Here is a 20498-nt window from a genome sequence, read left to right on the forward strand (position 1 = left end):
TGTATGGGTGCCAAAATTCTGACACTCCAAAAAGCACATAAAGAGAGCATAAAAGTAATCCATTCAACTCTAGTGGTTTAATCCATGCCTTCTGAAGTGATATTATAGGTGTGGGTGAGAAACAGATCAATATTTATGTCATTTGTTGCTTGAAATTATTCTCCCTGCCTAGTAGGGGGCAATATGCATGAAGAATGTGAACCACCAAAAACAGAAGAAGAAGAATGTGAAAGTTAAAGTTAAAGTGGAGATTGACTGAGCAGGGAGGATAATTTATAGTAACAATGGACACAAATATTGATCTGTTTCTCACCCACACCTATCATATCTCTTCTGAAGATATAGATTTAACCGCTGGAGTCTTATGGATTACTTTTATGCTGTTTTATGTGATTTTTGGAGCTTTAAAATTGTGGCACCCATTCACCTACATTGTATAGACCTACAGAGCTGAAATATTCTTCTAAAAATTCAGTTCTGCTGAAGAAAGAAAGTCACACATCTGGGATGGCATGAGGGTGAGAAAATGATGAGAGAATTTTCATTTTTGGGTGAACTATCACTTTAAGTACATAGTTAGGTTACATAATATAAGGGATCATTTTGATTAAAATGTGATATTAATGTGAATACATTTGTAAAAAAAAAAAAAAATTATAAATAAAGATATGATGATGCTTTCACAATATATGTCTTTATGTTTGAATATGTTGACGTTTAACATTTTCACATCTATTTGCTCTGGCTATAACCTTACTAACCTTATCTTTTTAAACTTATATCTAAAATTACAACTTTGTCATGACAACGAAACCCTGTAATCCCGGAAAGGTTAGTAATTTTCATGTTAACATGTAAAATGTTTACATCCTATGGCTATACTTTTGAAACGATGTGTACAGTATTTTAGCGTTAGTATGTCCCCATACTAGCCCCTTTCACTTGCATTGTAAGGGCCTTATTGTGTCTGCTTTTTTAATTAACGAGGGGCAAGTCGGAATTCATTTATGCATTGTGAGTGTATAATATATTTGCACATTTTGTCATGTGCAACTGTGAATTGTGTATTTAAGAAATATTTTGAAATAAAATCAAAACAAAATAAAGCTGGTTGAACCACAGACAGTTGTTTCACTCTCCCACAGCTTTCCGATTTTTTTCCAATGTTTTTGACCCGATCCCAGATCCAGAAAGGAAGATGTGAATTTTGAACTCTTCCAGATGCAGCTACTAAAAGCAGTATGTATACTACACTACACTGCCAGAGTTATGTGGAGACTTGTTGAACATTTAATTTCAAAACCAAGGCTATTACTAGGGAGTTGGTCCCCCCTTTACTGCTATAACAGTGAGGAGCTCAGACAATGTTGAACTGGCAGACAGAGGCCTTGTCATGACGGCAGTCCTCATCAAACCACTTTCCATTGGCTGTGCTGGAGAGGATGGCACAGTTCTGACTGCGGCCGCCATCAGGCTGGTGGGTGATCTCTGATTCCCAGTTCTTGAAGCGTATGGTGGAGTCGGTCTGGTCTGTCCATTCCCCCTCCTTGGATATGTCATTGATGCCCAACCATATGTGCCCTTCTGGCCTGATGGTCTGACGGACATACGCGTACAGCTGGTCGTTCTCGTCACCAGAAACAGGGCTGCTAAGTGTGCCACCTTTTGCTATGCAGTCATCGCTCGCTGCGTGAAAGGTCTTCTTCATCGTGTCCGCAAGAAAACACTTGCCAGGGATCTTGATGCCTTTCAGGCAGACTGGAGAGAAAACATGTGAAAAGTGAGTACTTTTTAGGAGTACCCTTCTAAAGGTGGTTAGCTGGTCTCCCAACCAGGTATGAAATGTACAGTATGTATTCTTTAATGTAAAGTGTGATTCTAGCACACGTACATTTGCTTACATTTGCACAGAAACTGAAACGTACAACATATTGATGTACTAACATCATCTAAAACGTAAGTAATTTTACATATGAACAATGTTAGAGCCCTACAAATGTTTACAAATGTTTATAGAACCCATGAATATTGGATTCATGGAATTAATTGGTTAATTTATTTTATGTATAATCAATGAGATTAATGAAATGTTCAATGCCATCACATTTATTTAACAGAGCTGATGCATTTACCTCATTTGACATTATAATAATTTCATTCTGTTTGGTGATTTCTGGTGTCATAGGATTTAAAGTGATATAATGGTCAAAGGATTATATCACTTTAACCAAACCTAAACTATAATGCTGAAATGAATAAAAATTCTTAATGCACTTTGATACAATGTGTTTATTATATAAATGTGTTGTTGCATTGTACTTTATTTATAGTACCTTCATTTAATTACATCTGTAGTTACAATGTTAACCTTAGCCCTAACTAGGGCTGTCACGATTTTGAAATTTGGCTGACGATTAATTGTCAAACAATTAATTGTGATTATGACGATTAATTGTCTGTTTTAGGGCTATAACGATTAATTGTCTCTTTTAGGGCTTTCACGTTTAATTGTCATATAAATTGTAATATTTCTTAAGGTGCTGGATCTGTATCTGACTGAAGGGAAGAGTGAGGGAGGTTTAACAATCCTGGCATCCTGTTCTGGTTGCTGCTGGCACGCTGCACAAGTCTGTGTTTGTTTGTAGCTTGCCAGCCTGCTTAGCATTGCTTATTCCTCTACATTTCTACGTTTTATCCTTGGCCATTTTTCCGCATGCTTCTGTTTTTTTTCTTTCCGCTTTTCTACTGTTTCAACTGCATGTATATTACCGCACGCACCCGTTTTCTTTTCTTTTTCTGTTCTTTTTTCCGCTTGTCTACATCTCGCATTTCGACTGCATGCATTAGTTTTCTCCTTTGTGTTTTGCATGGATTATTGTATCAATCTCAAACCTCTGTTGATCAGGAACTACCACAACAACAGCAAACAACTGCGTGAGGGATTCATATCGATCTCAAACCCTCGCCGCTCAGGATAACCATAAAAACAACAACAAGCAGTTGCAGTAATTCATGGCATCCGCTAATGTTAGGCCACATGTTTACTATAGCTTCATCCGTCAGCAGTGAGAGATTTACATGTGATAAATGTAAGGAATTAGTCAGGCTGACGGAGAAGGTAAATGAGTGAGAGACACGCATCTGAACGCTAGTGGAGGTCAGTGAGAAAGAAAAGCCGGTAGATACTGTTTCGGATGCGGATAGAATAGCAAGCAACACACAAACTTTGGTTCCGGCTGTAGAGCCCCCACAGCAGGGCGTTTGGGTGACGTCTCGGCGGAATACTTGCTCAACATAGCAACATCACTCTCCCGTTCCTGTTAGGGTTTTCAATCGATTCTCTTCACTCAGTGATGCACCCACTTAGAATCATATTGAAAGTGCCCTTGTTATAGTTGATTCTATTGTAAGAAATGTGGAAATAGAGACTCAATCCACTATTGTTAATTCATTTTGGAGGCTCGGGTGTCTGACATCAGATCAAATTTACAAGTGCTGGCTAATGCTAAACATGGATTTTCTACAGTTATTGTTCATGTCAGCACTAACGATGTCCAGCTTCGCCAGTCGGAGATCACTAGAGATAATGTTAAAGAGGTGTGTGAACTTGCAGTAACGATGTCAGACACTGTAATATGCTCTGGCCCCCTCCCTGCTCATCGTGGTGCAGGGTTTATAGTAGATTAGTGTCACTGAATGGCTGGATGTCTGAATGGTGTCCGGAGAATAGCATAGGATTTATAGACAATTGGAAGTGTTTTTGGGGTAGACCTGACCTGCTAATAGTAATAATATTTGACTAACTGAGGCCCAGGTCAGGAAGCAGAAAAACTGACTAATCTGAACTTCTGCTAGCTGCCTTAAGACATCACACAGGTCACATAAACTACAACACATAGAGGCTTTATCACCTAGATATCACATAGAGACTGTGCCTGTTCCCCGAACTACCAAACACAAACCCCTCACTAAATCATTTAGAAAAAATTGACGAAGGTTAAACTTGAAAATAAAAAATAAAAAATTGAAGATAAACATCATATAAAGGTAGGGCTACTAAACAAATCTCCTTCAACCAAAGCACTAATTGTAAATTAAGTTATTACAGATCATAGTTTGGATGTGCTGTGTTTGACTGAAACCTGGCTTAAACCGGATGAATATATTAGTTTAAATGAATCTACTCCCCCAGGTTATTGTTATAAACATGAGCCTCATCTGAAGGGTCGAGGTGTTGCTGCAATTTACAGTGAAGTTTTTGGTGTTACTCAGAGGACAGGATATAAGTTTTAGTCTTTTGAACTAATAATGCTTAATGTGACACCATCAGATACATATAAAAAATCTCTGTCGTCTTTTCCCTTGCTACAGTATATAGATTACCCGGGCCGTATTCTGATTTCCTTGGTGAATTTTCATCAGATGTAGTAGTTACTGTGGGAAGAGCCTTAATTGTTGGTGACTTCAACATTCGCATAGATAATGAAAATGACACATTGGGATTAGCATTTGTAGATATTTTCAACTCTTTTGGAGTCAGACAAAATGTGACAGGACCAACTCATCGCCATAATCATAGGCTAGATTTAATTCTGTCATATGGAGTTGATGTTGATACTATAGAAATTCTGCCGCAGAACGATGACATCTCAGATCATTACCTCCTCTCTTGTATGCTGCAGTCAGCTAATGTTACTCAATCTACACCATGCTATCATTCAGGTAGAACTATTCTTTTGGCCACTAAAGATAGCTTCACTAATAATCTTCCAGATTTATCTCATATCCTCAGTAAATCAAAACAGGATATGTAATAACAGAAAATATAAATAGTCTTTGCTAGCACTCTTGATAGTGTCGCCCCCCTTCGATGAAAGAAAATGAAAGAAAAAAGCCCTGCACCATTGTACATTGATCACACTCATGCTCTCAAGAGAGCAGCTCGGAAAATGGAGCGCAAGTGGAAGAATACAAAATTTGATGTATTTCGCTGTGCATTGAAGGATAGTGTCTGTAGCTACAGACAGGCACTAAAAGCTGCCAGGTCAGCGTATTTTAATAAAAACTCATAAAAAATAACCGCAACAATCCTAGGTGTTTATTCAGTACTGTGGCTAAATTGGTTAGGAATAAAGCCTCGACTGAACCAGATATTCTGTCGCAGCACAATAGTAATGACTTCATGAATTTCTTTACTGATAAAATCGAAATCATCAGAAATAAAATTGGAATTGTGTAATCATCTGTCACAGTACCTCAGAAAACAATGTCTCATCATCTTCCTCACGAGCAACTTCAATCCTTCACTGTCATAGGTCATGAAGAGCTAACAAAACTTATCGAAACATCAAAAGCCACAACATGTATGTTAGATCCAATACCAACTTAGCTCTTAAAAGAGGTATTCCCTGTAATCTCAGAACCTCTTCTTAATATTATTAACACCTCGCTATCCTTAGGACATGTCCCAAGAAACTTTCAAATGGCAGTTATCAAACCGCTTATTAAGAAGCCACAGCTTGATCCCGGAGAGTTGGCTAATTATAGAATTATTGGCTAAATATTATTATTTCAAATCTCCCGTTTATGTAAAAAATACTAGAAAAAGTAGTGTCCTCCCAACTATGTTCATTTCTACAGAGAAATAGTATATATGAACAATTTTAGACAGGATTTAGGCCCCATCACAGTACAGAGACTACAGTTATCAGAGTTACAAATGACTTGCTTTTATCATCTGATTGCGGCTATATTTCTCTTCTAGTGCTTTTAGATCTTAGTTCTGCCTTCGACACCATAGATCACAACATTGTCTTGAATAGGCTTGAGAATTATGTTGGCATTTGTGGACTTGCATTAGCATGGTTTAGGTCCTATTTAGCAGACCGCTACCACTTTGTCTGTGTAAATCAGGAATTGTCAAATCAAACAAAAGTTAAGTACGGTGTGTCACAGGGATCAGTTTTAGGGCCTCTGCTTTTCTGCTTATATATGCTTCACCTGGGAGATATTATCAGAAATCATGGAATAAGTTATTCCAACGATACCCAACTTTATATTTCTTCGAAACCCGATAAAATTTCACAATTCAGTGTATCAATGAAATCAAAGATTGGATGGCCAGAAATTTCGTTCTTCTCAGTTCCGACAAAACAGAGTGTAACAGGACTGGTCGGTGTGGGAATATGGAAGCATGGTTCAGGTATCTTCAAACTCTTTATTCACAAAATAAACACTCAAAAGTTGGATTAAACACTCTAATGTGCCACGCTCCCGTGCATCACTCTCTCTGTCCCCTTCCTCTGGCGTGGGCTCCTCATATCACTCTCCCCAGATTACTGCAACAAGAAACAGCTATTAGACCTAATTATCACCCAGGGATGAATCCTTACCGCTTCCCCTCTCCCCGGATGAATGCTAAACCACGCCCTTGCCACATACCCCCAACACCCAACTCAGACCAGGGAGCCATCCGGCCTGACCACCACTCCCCCCCCTCCATTTCTGGAGAGGAAATCCACGACAGCCATCTGCGCCCCTGGCCTGTGGACCACCTCAAACTTAAAAGGCTGTAATGGCAGATACCAACAGGTAATCTGTGCATTAGAATCCTTCATGCGGTGGAGCCACTGGAGTGGGGCATGATCCGAACTGAGGGTGAAGGCCCGCCCCAACATGTAGTAATGGAGAGTGAGGATGGCCCACTTGATGGCCAAGCATTCCTTCTCAACAGTGCTGTACTTAGTCTCTCTCAGAGAGAGCTTCTGGCTAATGTACAACAAGGGCTGTTCCTCCCCCTCCACCACCTGGGAGAGCACCACCTCAACCCATGGTCCGAGGCGTTTGTCTGTAAAATAAAAGGGAGAGAGAAGTCAGGTGTATGTAAAAGTGGCCCGCCACAAAGTACAGCTTTCACCTGCATAAACACCTGTTGACACTGCTCTGTCCACTGGACTGGATCTGGTGCTGCCTTTTTAGTAAGATCAGTAAGCAAGCTGGTGACGGCCGAATAATTAGGTACAAACCTACAATAGTAGCCAACCAGCTCCAGGAACTGTCTTACCTCCTTTTTGGACTCAGGCCTCAGGCAGGCTGTAATTGCTGTGGTTTTATCAATCTGGGGCACACCTGCCTGTGGCCCAAGTAGAAGCCAATATACCGTACCTCCACCCCCCCCATTTGCGCACTTCTTTGGGTGTGCTGTGAGCCCAGCATGCCTCATTGACCTCAGGACAGCCCTCAGATGTTGCAGGTGCTGCTGCCAATCATTTCTGTAAATAATGACATAGGCAGCGGTGTAAGCAACGTGTGGTCTGAGGACTCAGCCCATGAGCCACTGGAACATAGCCGGAGTCCCGAACAAACCGAACGGAAGCATCACAAATTGGTGTAAACCAGACGGTGTGGAGAAGGCAGTTTTCTCATGGGATATTGGGGTTAAGGGGATCTGACAATAACCCTTTGTCAAATCCAGTGTCGAATTAAAACAAGCTGTGCCTAACCGATCGAGCAGTTCATCAATACAAGACATTAGGTATGTATCATATTTTCACCGCGTTTACTTTCTGATAATCCACACAAAACTGGACCGACCCATCACTCTTAGGATCCAGCACCACCGGGCTGGACCATTCACTGTGGGATTCCTCTATTAATCCCATCTCAAGCATAGCATCCAATTCTTCTCGTATCACTTTTTTCTTGTGCTCGGGAAGTCGGTAGGGATGAGTACATACCACTACCCTTGGCGTAGTCTCGATGTGGTGCTGTATGAGGTTTGTATGACCAGGCAGAGGCAAGAACACATCTGCAAATTTTTTTTGCAACTTGGCAAACTCTGTGATTTGAAATGGCGAGAGATGGTCCCCACAAGTGGGTGAAATGATTGGCTTTTAGGTTCACCCCTGGCCCGAGCTCCGCCCTCTCCAGAACCACCATTGCCACCTCCCTCCATAATTTCAGGAGGTTGAGATGGTATATTTGATGTGCGTCACCTCTATCTGTTTGTTTTACCTCATAATCGAGATCTCCCACTCATCGTGTGACCTCAAAGGGCACTTGCGAGTAATTTGGAGCTCAATGTTGGGAGTAATACAGGGTAGAGAGTGAACGAGAGAGAGAGCGAGGAGAGAGAGAGAGAAAAGGAGGGCTCCTCCGCCCCCGGGTACGCTGCCATATGGTCCTCAGCCAGCTGGACGGCCTCCTCCAGCGACACCGGGCGGTGGTGTTGGACCCATTCCGCTGTTCCTGTTGGCAGACGAAGGATGAACTGCATCAATGACTTCCTCTGTGTCACGCTCCTCCGCCAGCAGCCACTTCCGGCAGGAGGGTGAACATAAACGGGCGACCGTGATCGCTCAGCGTTAGCTAGCAGAAGTGCTGTCATTTTTGCTCTGGGCTGCAGCCGACCCATTGCAAGATGGCTTTCTTTTAGTCCTCATACACCAGGAGGCTCACTGCAGGCTGATGTTGGGCCGTGAGCTAGGCTTCCCTATACAACAGCAGAAGGAGGCAGGCACCCACTGTGACTTTGGCCATTTCCACTGCTCCGCCATTCGCTCAAACAATTCTATGAATGCCTCCGGTTCGTCTTGTAAGCTGTTGGGTCCGGGGTTGCGGCTGAGCCTTGCTCCTGGTGTGCAAAGCTCCAGAGCACCTGCCAATCTGCCACTTGAGCCCAGAGAATTACCTGGAAACACTGGACTTGGTCTTGACGTAGCTCAAACAGGGCCTGGTGTTGAACATGGTGCATGCTGGCGAGGGATTTAATGACTTCAGCCAGCGACGAGGACTCCATGATGGAGTATTGTCTTCCTCAAGATCCCGGGTTTCGGCACCATTGTAACAGGACTGGTCGGTGTGGGAATTTGGAAGCGTGGTTCAGGTATCTTCAAACCCTTTATTCACAAAATAAACACTCAAATGTAGAGTTAAACACACTAACGTGCTGCACTCCTGTGCATCACTCTCTCTCTCCCCTTCCTCTGGCGTGGGCTCCTCTTATCGCTCTCCCCAGATTACTACAACAAGAAACAGCTGTTAGACCTAATTATCACCCAGGGATGAACGCTCAACCATGCCTTCCCACACAGAGGTACTAATTATTTGGACCTAAAACCTCTAAAAAATAAGCTGCTAAAATATAATTTGACTCTCGATGGATGTACTGTTTCATTGTCTTCCACAGCAAAGAACTTAGGTGGTATATGTTATACCAGTCTGTCCTTTGAAAATGTTGTGTATATGTTTGTAGAACAGTTTGTGTTTGTAGAACAGCATTCTTCCACCTCAGAAATATTGCTAAGTTACGACACATGCTCTCTGTTGCTGATGCCGTAAAACTAATTCATGAGTTCATGACCTCAAGACTAGGTTATGGTAATGCATTACTGGGAGGATGTCCAGCAAGTTCAGTAAATAAACTTCAATTGGTTCAAAATGCAGCAGCCAGAGTGCTGACTAGAATCAAGAAATATCATCATATTAGCCCCATTTTATCATTGTTACATTGGCTACCTGTTAAATTTCATATTAATTTTAAAATGTTGTTAATTACATACAAATCTTTGAATGGTCTCGCTCTGCAGTACTTAAGTGACCTTCTACCATACTATATTCCATCATGTTCATTATAATCGCAAACTTTTGGCCTGTTATTAGTTCCTAGAATATCAAAATCCGTAAAGGAGGTAGATCCTTTTCCTATTTGGCTCCTAAACTATGGAATAGTCTCCCTAACACTGTTCGGGATGCAGACACATTCACTCAGTTTAAGTCTAGTCTAAAGACTCATCTATTTAGCAAGGCATACACCTAATTTATCCATCAACTCACAATTAGGCTGCTTTAGTTAGGTCTGCCGGAACCAGAAACAGTGATCATGATCTATAACTCTAGCGTAGATGCCATGCTAATTGAATGGCATCTACGCTATTATTATTCTATTTGTTTCCCTGTTTCAACCTCAGGATTCATATCTAGAGCCAGATCCAGCTCAGGTCCTGCTTGGTGTCAGACTCCACTGTTACGTGTCTCTGAGTGATGTTGACTAAATGCAGCCGGTGCCAGCCAAACATCACTTCAGTCTATTACAATGGACTTCAGAGGATGAACTGATGCAAACTCCAACCATAAGACATGGGATGCTTCATATGCCACTGCCTGAACCTTGGACTTAGGATAGACCTCACCGAAATTACCGGCCGGTTGAACTGTGAAGCACCTCACTGATCTCTGCCTGCATCACCTCGGTCTAATGATGGACTACACTCTTGAAATGGAATACACAGACTATCAATTAATTGCCAGCAAAAGCCTTCAACAGCCAACTAACAAAGGACAATTGCATCTATGTGAACTTCTGCAGTTAATCCAGGATGAACTTCAAAGACATTAGTCATTAATCTTACAGTTCATACAAAATCTTTGTTTAAACACTGGCCCTTAACACTTACTTAGTTTACTAATTTTAAACCATGACTTGCACTGCACACAAATAACTAATACTGGCATTATATTTATGCTGTTTAGCCAGAGGGGAACTGGCCCCCACAGTGAGCCTGGTTTCTCCCAAGGTTATTTTTCCCCATTAACCAACATCTTATGGAGTTTTGTGTTCCTTGCCACAGTCGCCTCACTGGGGTTCTAAATACAATGATTATTTAATTATTTATTTTTATACACAATTTACAATCAAATTTAATCAAACTACATAATGATGACTAAGAATGTATAGATATTACAGTTTCATTTTCTATTGATTTTCATTTGATTTGAGATTTTCTGTAAAGCTGCTTTGAAACGATGTGTGTTGTGAAAAGCGCTATACAAATATAAATGAGTTGACTTGAAGGTGCATGTGTGATTCATACACCTTAAGAAGAAATTTTTACATATTTAACTTCAAAATGTATAAAATCAATAACAAAAATATAGGGGTTTATTATTTCCTTTTAAGGCTTTAAAAACTTATGAATGACATGGAAACAAATATCCAAATATTTTCAAATCCTTAAAATATGTCTCTCTTTTTTGTCAACTTTAGTTCTGGTCAATTTTATATGTACACTGTTGTTTTTGGAACTCATATGTTTAATATATTTTTTTTATAAAAAACAAAATATACAATATATATTTTTATATAATATTATAATATGCAATAGTAAAATATTTCTGTCCTAATTTCTTCACTTTCACATGTTATTTTAATGCTCTTTGATTAAACCCATGAGCCCTTATTTCTCATGAAGCAAAACCTTTGAGATTTCATTTCATCATTTTATCATCTCCAAATAAATCAAGTAACCATGCGTCTCCTCCTCCACTGCGTGTATGAACACGATATGACCAGGAACGTTTGCCATTAAACGATCATTTAAAGTTAAGCTGGAATGCTTTGTGTTCAATATCTATGTTTATCTTTGTTCATTTATATTTTCACAGGAGTTTGGAATGTTTGAGAAGCGGTTCACGTGCTCTTCCGGAAAGGAGCTGCTCTGGTTGACATCCGTGGTGTGGCTCAGTGACGCTCGGAGATCAACTGAATGTTACACAAACGCACCGTTGATGACATTTATATTTTCGCTTAAAATTCCCTTATTTGGGCATTAAAATATGAATGGAATTTGAAGTGCTCAATAATCGCAGTTAGGATTTGGTTAGGGTTAGGGTTAGGTAGGGTTAGGGTTTGGGTTAGTAAGGGTTAGGGTTAGGTTTGGGTTAGGGTTCAACCTCAGTAGCAGCAAATCTGAATCTTGTGTGAGTATTTAAGAACAACATGTATTTACACAGTAAATAAATTATGTATTTATTTATGTGGCACTGGAGTCAAATGCATTACATTTATGCTGCCTTTATGTGCTTTTTGGAGCTTCAAAGTTCTGGCCACCATTCTCTTGCATTGTATGGACCTACAGATCTGAAATATTCTTCTAAAAATCTTCATTTGTGTTCTGCAGAAGAAAGTCATACTCATCTGGGATGGCATGAGGGTGAGTAAATGATGAGTGAATTTTAATTTTTGGGTGAACTATTTCATTAAATATCCCCCAGTCAAACAATACACAGTTCACTGACATGTTCTGTTCTCTTTATGTACATTATCAGACTTGGTTCAGTACCTGTTTGTAAAGCTTGCTGTTCCTTCAACAGATTCAGATCCTGCACAATCTTTTCTATCTGCTTCTTCAGCTCCTCAATAGCAGCACTGTTAGCAGACTCTGAGGTTTAAACCAGCACATATGAACATAATTTACACATTATCTATATAAAATAATAATAATAATTGACCACATTCAATAAAAAAAAAAAAATAAATAAATAAAAAAAACTACTGATTTAAAAAACTTGATCTACAGAAAACAACCCAAATTAGCTCTTCTCAATATTCATTTTGTAACATCTTAAGTTTAAAGTATTATTTTACAATTTTAAACCCAACTGCACAATGCTCAAATACACAGCACAAAGCCAGAATATACATGTGGGTGTGTAAATGACATGAAATACTTTTGGCAAGTTTTACTCCATCTAAAACTATTTCAACTAGTATTTTGCTCATTCCTTTTTAGTAATTATGCAAGCAGTTTTATGGCCATATTAACTGAGAGACTACATGCAATAATTGTACTTTTAGAAACTTAGTACCTTGTAGAAAAAATGTTGCTTGTGTTAAAAATATATATATACGTATTTTACCTTTTTTCCCATTTTTTTTCTTTGTCGAGCTCTGCTCCAGGGTTGCCTGCGACAGACAAATTACACAAAAAAACAGTTTCACTGCTTTAAAATCCATATCACTCACTGTAATTCTCAGTAAAAGATTTTGATACACAAACAGCAGTGATCTGTTCCAGTGCTTGAGTGAAACTAACCATTATGTGCTGCGTAACATCATGAGGACATGAAACACATGAGCACAGATGATTTTAATTTAATGCTGTGTGTGAAACACATCCACAAGCATTTTTTTCTTTGAGGCACCGTTAGGATACATTATTGAAGTAATGAAGTGTAATTTTATTATAACTATTGACTGGGTCCCTTGCCAATATTCGTAGTTATATTGTTTTGTTTTGGTTAGTTGATGCATAATGGATTTATTTTTTATTTTATTTTATTTTTACATTTTAGGTTAAAATTATATGTAAGGAGAATATAAACTGTCATTTTTAAACACCCTTTTGCCTTTTAAAGGAACAGTTCACCCTAAAATTAAAATTCTCTCAGCATGAAGAATGTCAATCGCCAAAAAAACAAAAGAAGAATGTTTAAGTGAATGTGAAAGTGGAGATTTATAGTAAAAGAAGACTTAAATATTGATCTGTTTCTCACACACACTTTTTATATCACTTCTGAAGACATGGATTAAACCACTGGAGTCAAATGGATTACTTTTATTCTGCCTTTATTTGCTTTTTGGTGCTTCAAATTTCTGGCCACCATTCATTTGTATTGTGTGGACCTACAGAGCTGAAATATTCTTCTACAAAACTTTGTTTGCATCCTGCAGAAGATAGAAAGTGATACACATCTGGGATGGCATGAGAGGGGGTAAAAATTAGGAAATTTTATTTTTGTTTGAACTATCCCTTTAATTTTCATTTTAAATGGCCATGTGGAAACAAATTAGTATTTAGAAGTACAAATATTCTATAGTCTCAATTAATATAAGCTCATAAAAGTGTGTATAAAAATTATATACCAAAACAAAAACAAAAAATAGATGTCACACCATGAGGAATATCATCTATCAGTTTATTATGTGTAATTGTTTATAGTGTATGATTCGTTCCGTCTGTTATTTGCAATGCATACCTTGTGAGAACAACATTTTACACTGTTGTAATTATATTCTGTATATATACACTGATCAGCCACAATATTAAAACCAGGTGAAGTGAATAACATTGATTATATATCGTTACAATGGCATCTGTCAAGGGGTGGGATTTATTAGGCAGCAAGTGAACAGTCAGTTCTTGAGTTTCGTGTATTGGAAGCAGGAAAAATGGGCAAGCGTAAGGATCCTAGCGACTTTGACAAGGGCCAAATTGTGATGGCTAGACGACTGGGTCAGAGCATCTCCAAAATGGCAGATCTTGTGGGGTTTTCCCGGAATGCAGTGGTTAGTACCAGGGGTGTAGATTCCGGGAGGGATGGTATATATGATATGTAACCCCAATAACCAAAACAAGCAAGTACAACCCCCCCCCCCCCATTATTTATACCATGATCAATGGTAACATGTAAATGCTTCATGGTGCAGCCTCCCCAATGTTCAAGCCAAATCTACACCCTTGGTTAGTACCTACCAAAAGTGGTCCAAGGAATGACAACCGGTGAACCGGAGACAGGGTCATGGACGCCCAAGGCTCAGTGATGCACTTGGAGAGTGAAGGCTAGTCAGTCTGGTCTGATCCCACAGAAGAGCTACTGTAGCACAAAATGCTGAAAAACGTAATGCTGGCCATGATAGAAAGTGCGTGTGCGTCGTTTACCTGGGGAAGAGATGGCAGCAGGATGCACCATGGGAAGAAGGCAGGCCGGCGGAGGCAGTGTGATGCTGTGGGCAATGTTCTGCTGGGAAACCTTGGGTCCTGGCATTAATGTTGATGTTACTTTGACATGTATCACCTACATAAAGATTGTTGCAGACCACGTATGGCCCTTCATGGCAATGGTATTACCTGATGGCAGTTGCCTCTTTCAGCAGGATAATGTGCCTGCCACATTGCAAAAATTGTTCAGGAATGGTTTGAGGAACATGACAGAGAGTTAAAGGTGTTGACTTGGCCTCCAAATTCCCCAGATCTCAGTCTGATTGAGCATCAATGGGATGTGCAGGACCAACAAGTACGATCCATGGAGGCCCCACCTCACAACTTACAGGACTTAAAGGATCTGCTGCTAACGTCTTGGTTCCAGATACCAGAAGACACCTTCAGAGGTCTTGTGGAGTCCATGACTCGATGGGTCAGAGCAGTTTTGGCGGCACGAGGGGACCTACATGATATTGGGCAGGTGGTTTTAATGTTGTGGCTGATCAGTGTATATATATATATATATATATATATATATATATATATATATATATATATATATATATATATATATATATAGATAGATAGATATAGATATAGATAGATAGTGTATATGCAGTACTGTGCAAAAGTTTTAGGCACTTGTGAAATATATTGCATAGTGAGGATTTCTTCAAAAATAGTGCCATAATTAGTTTTCGTTTTTCAATTAACATCCAAAGTCTAGTAAACATAAAAAAAGCTAAATCAATATTTGGTGTGACCAACTTTCCCTTTAAAACAGCACCAATTCTCCTAGGTACACCTGGACACAGTTTTTCTTGGTTGTTGGCAGATAGGATGTTCTAAGCTTCTTTGAGAATTCACCACAGTTCTTCTAATTCCAGACTGACTCGATGTTCAGTGTGGGTCTCTATGGGGCCATGCCATCTGTTGCAGGGCTACATGTTCTTCTATTCTATTCTATTCTATTTGCAGAAGGAATGTTTGGGAGTCTTAAATGTATATTTCCTATTGACACACTACAGCTAAAGATATAAATAACCATCTTAAGACAAATGTTTTTGTTAAACATTTTATGTGTTTATGTTAAGACTTTTGCACAGTACTGTATATAGTGTGTATAAATATATGTGTGTGTGTATATATATATATATATATATATATATATATATATATATATATATATATATATATATATATATATATATATACACACACACACACCAATCAGCCACAACATTAAAACACATATACAGTTGTGACAAGGAGGAGGGTGGGGCCAGGCCGTGAGGAGACACGGTCGGCCCTGAATCGGGCTTATCAGCCGGGGGGGATAAAGACTAGCCGGAGGCGCCGGTTCCGGAGAGAGATGCAAGTGGCCGCATTGCATGTGTGTCTGTGTTTGTTTATGTTTGTTTTATGTTGAGTTTTATCATTAAACTTTCCTGCCTCCTCCTTGCCCACCTTACTTCGTTAACAGTATACATATAAAAAAGCCTATATACAGTAGGAGAGAAATAAGCTAAATTAACAGAACTTATATTTTAATGATTCTATAATTTTGTGAAGTATACAAATTACGTCTAAAGACTTTTAGTAATAAACATCCTCATCTGAGATTGTATTATTTAGGATTGCATCAGAGCAATAACCTCAGTAAAATGATGAAACACTGACATCATTGTGTATTGAAATGGGTGGAGAGTCGTCAGTCTGTTCTCTGGAGTCGACTCTCACACACAAGCCTAGAGTAATACATGGAAAACATGGGTGTTAACTTACTTTTATAAGAACATTCAGCAATTATATATTATACAACAACTGGAAAGAGGAAATAGACAACAAAAGAAAGAAGATGAGGCTGTTTTCTTCAAGTATACATTTGAAGTCAGAAGTTTCTATACACTTATGTTGAAGTCATTAAAACTCATTTTTTAACCACTCCACAGATTTAATATTAGCAAACTATAGTTTGGCAAGTCGTTTAGGACATCTACTTTGTGCATGATTTTTTCCAACAACTGTTTACTGCCAGATTGTTTCACTTTTAATTGACTATATCACAATTCTAGTGGGTCAAAAATTTACATACACTAAGTTAACTGTGCCTTTAAGCAGCTTGGAAAATTCCAGAAAATGATGTCAAACCTTTAGACAATCAGCCAATTAGCTTCTGATAGGCTATGGAGTCAGTTGGAGGTGTACCTGTGGATGTATTTTAAGGCCTACCTTCAAACTCAGTGCCTCTTTGTTTGACATCATGGGAAAATCCAAAGAAATCAGCCAAGACCTCAGAAAAAGAATTGTGGACCTCCACAAGTCTGGTTTATCCTTGGGAGTAATTTCCAAACACCTGAAGGTACCACGTTCATCTGTACAAACAATAGTACACAAGTATAAACACCATGGGAACATGCAGCCATCATACTGCTCAGGAAGGAGACACATTCTGTTTCCTAGAGGTGAACACAGTTTGGTGCGAAAAATGCAAATCAATCCCAGAACAACAGCAATGGACCTTGTGAAGATGTTGGAGGAAACAGGTAGACAAGTATCTATATCCACAGTAAAACGAGTCCTATATCGACATTACCTGAAAGGCTGCTGAGCAAGGAAGAAGAACTGCTCCAAAACCGCCATAAAAAAGCCAGACTATAGTTTGCAAGTGCACATGGGGACAAAGATCTTACATTTTGGAGAAATGTCCTCTGGTTTTATGAAACAAAAATTTAACTGTTTGGCCATAATGACCATCGTTATGTTTGGAGGAAAAAGGGTGAGGCTTGCAAGCCGAAGTACGCCATCCCAACCGTGAAGCATTGGGGTGGCAGCATCATGTTGTGGTGGTGCTTTGCTGCAGGAGGGACTGGTGCACTTCACAGAATAGATGGCATCATGAGGAAGGAAAATTATGTGGATATATTGAAGCAACATCTCAAGACATCAGCCATGAAGTTAAAACTCGGTCACAAATGGGTCGTCCAAATGGAAAATGACTGCAAGCATACCTCCAACGTTGTGGCAAGATGGCTTAAGCACAAACAAGTCAAGGTATTGGAGTGGCCATCACAAAGTACTGACCTCAATCTGATAGAAAATTTGTGGGCAGAACTGAAAAAGCGTGTGTGAGCAAGGAGGCCTACAAACCTGACTCAGTTACACCAGTTCTGTCTAGAGGAATGGGCCAAAATTCCAGCAACTTATTGTTAGAAGCTTGTGGAAGGCTACCTAAAAAGTTTGACCCAAGTTAAACTATTTAAAGGCAATGCTACCAATTAATATCAAAGTGTATGTAAACTTCTGACCCACTGGGAATGTGATGAAAGAAATAAAAGCTGAAATAAATCATTCTCTCTACTATTATTCTGACATTTCACATTCTTAAACTAACATAGTGATCCTAACTGACCTAAAACAGGGAATGTTTTCTATGATTAAATGTCAGAAATTGTGAAAAACTGAGCTTAAATTAATTTGGCTAAGGTGTATGTAAACTTCTGACAACTGTGTATAATATATACAGTATTTGTGTCTAGCTGTTTTTAGCAAAGCATGATTTTTTTTAAAGACAGAAAAGCAGAAAATAATGCAAAATAGATCACCATATATTTCTAAAATATATATTTTTCTTTTTTGCTTTGAAAAGTATAAATATAGAAACATAAATTGCCATATTATTATTACTATTTTTTGTATTTTTTTACAAAACTATATTAATATCAGGTCATTAATTTAAAAAAAAGACACAAAGACAAAGTTTTGTTCATCATGACATAAATTAAACCTCCTAATTAACACCATCGATAGCTGTCCAGCAAATATCTTGCCAGGGTTACCGATTCAACAGGCACACAAGTAGATCGTACAGTCAGGACAAAACAAAACACAGGCACCAAAAAGTTATCTCATCAGCATATAGATAATAAGGTGTAAGGTGCCTAAAGTTATGCCTTTTTGACAATACTGTAATGCATAGGCCATAGGTGTCATTTCAAATTAGCCAGATGTTTGTTCAGTGCCGTGCATACATTCATTTAAATAGTTTCTACACAACCTTATTAGCGAGTCAAGTTCTTAGAACAAAGGTTGTTTACAGTGAGTAAATAGACATGTAGTGACATAAGGCATTACATCAGTTGATTCACTCACTAGAGCTCTATCAGTCTGAACAGAACATACTGTTAAAAGACAGAGAAGTGCACTCAGGTTACAGGACGACTAATAAACCCTTAGGATTGGAACTACAATACCCCTTGGTGACACAAAAGTCAAATTTACAATCTGTTTCAGAGCACACTTGAAAAAACTGATTCTTACCAGGGGATGGTTTAAAACTTAACATACACACAACTAAACTTTTGCTAAACACATGAACAGCAAACACATGCAAAATACAGGGTCAATACAGAAGAATTCAGTCCTGCAGTTTAAGTCCAATACATCACAACAGTGAGAAGGTAAAATCTGAGTAACACAGTGAATTAAATCCCTCCAGAAGTTCTTGTTTTGGAAAAATCTTCTTTACAGATGTGACGACAGAAGTGTCTTTCCTCTCTCTAGGTGGGGTACAGTACTGCAAATGATCACTTATGTTATAACATTTAAAATTCTGGTATGTTTTATTAGATCTGTTTGACTGATGCAGCACATTTTTGTTGTAATACAATGATATGAAGTTTAGAGATTTACTTCTGAACCAAGTTGAGAACAGTTTCCCCAAAAATGAAAATTCTGTCATTTTTCACTCACTCTCATGTTGTTTCAAACCCGTTTGTTGTTATTTTGTCAGTGGAACACAAAATACGTTTTGATGAATCTTCACACAGCTCGGTTCATAGTTGTTGTTTCTTTCAAGGAATATTCCAGGTTCAATACAAGTTAAGCCTAATTGACAGCATTTTTGGCATAATGTTGATTACCACAAAAATTAATTTCAACTCGTCCCTCCTTTTCTTTAAAAAAAGTAAAAATGGAGGTTACAGTGAGGCACTTACAATGGAAGTGAATGGGGCCAATTTTTGGAGGGTTTAATAACAGAATTGTAATTTTATAAAAGCACTCACATGAATTCTTCTGTTAAAACTCGTGTATTATTTGAGCTGTAAAGTTGTTTAAATCATCGTTTTTACAGTCGTTTTAGGGTTTTATGACGTTACATCGTCATGACAAAGAAGTTATAAAATTAGATATAACTTTACACAGAAAAGGTTAGTAAGTGATTTTATCACACTAACATCATGTTTACACGCATATAGTTTACGTCTTGTGTCTATACTTTTGAAACAGTCAGTATTTTAATGTTCAAAAATTGGCCCCCATTCACTTCAGTTGTAAGTGCCTCACTGTAACCTCCATTTTTGCCTTTTTTAAAGAAAAGGGGAAGCAAGTCAAAACTATTATTTGTGGTTATCAACATCATGCTACAAATGCTGCCGACTGAGCTCAGAGCATTCCTTAAAAAGAACATAAATAACAAATCAGAAATTAAATTTAATACAATTCTTGTAAAAGGTGTTTACACAGAGGCAGCATAAATGTACAGGTAATTTAGAAATTGCTCCTAACTATATACTAATTAAAATTACTAATAAAAAAAAAAAATAACATTCAGTTGCTTTGGAATCTGACTATACTTTGTGCACTGTACGTTTTGTGTTGTAGATTCAGTAATGGTGTTGTAGCTCAGGAAACACCTCCAGAGTATTTTAGGATCTGTCCGCATCGGTGGAAGAATTCACAGTCGAGAACCGTTAACAGAACCAGGTCCCAACCCTACTCATAACACCAGCTGAAGCCCTGCTATAGACTATAGACTGTGTTAAAAAGCTGCTGAAGTCACATGCTAGCGTGGTATGAGGAACAGACAATTTTGGAGGCAAACATGGGCTAGACGTGAGCTTCAGCGGAGGGTTGGATTATCAGTGAATAACAACTGAAACTTTTGTCTGTTCCTCA

General features: G+C 38.7%; 1 protein-coding gene across 1 annotated transcript; it reads right to left on the reverse strand.

Moving 5' to 3' along the window:
- Nucleotides 1-440: 440 nt before the first annotated feature.
- Nucleotides 441-12862, reverse strand: LOC127452651 (tetranectin-like). Its single transcript, XM_051718286.1, has 3 exons — nt 12697-12862; nt 12120-12218; nt 441-1758 (listed from the first exon to the last, which is right to left on the reverse strand). Exons 1-3 carry the CDS (start codon nt 12791-12793, stop codon nt 1358-1360), a joined length of 597 nt encoding a protein of 198 aa, XP_051574246.1. The 5' UTR covers nt 12794-12862; the 3' UTR covers nt 441-1357.
- Nucleotides 12863-20498: the final 7636 nt, after the last annotated feature.

Source organism: Myxocyprinus asiaticus, chromosome 15, assembly GCF_019703515.2.
Source record: "Myxocyprinus asiaticus isolate MX2 ecotype Aquarium Trade chromosome 15, UBuf_Myxa_2, whole genome shotgun sequence".
In the NCBI taxonomy this organism is placed as follows: domain Eukaryota; kingdom Metazoa; phylum Chordata; class Actinopteri; order Cypriniformes; family Catostomidae; genus Myxocyprinus; species Myxocyprinus asiaticus.

What these genes read in the sequence shown, in the direction of transcription:
- LOC127452651 (XM_051718286.1), bottom strand. Translation starts at nt 12,793, where the DNA reads ATGGATTTTAAAGCAGTGAAACTGTTTTTTTGTGTAATTTGTCTGTCG. An exon ending in GAAAAAAAATGGGAAAAAAG is followed by an intron (nt 12,219 to 12,696) that starts GTAAAATACGTA and finishes TTTAAACCTCAG; the next exon opens with AGTCTGCTAACAGTGCTGCT. An exon ending in ACAGCAAGCTTTACAAACAG is followed by an intron (nt 1,759 to 12,119) that starts GTACTGAACCAA and finishes TTTTCTCTCCAG; the next exon opens with TCTGCCTGAAAGGCATCAAG.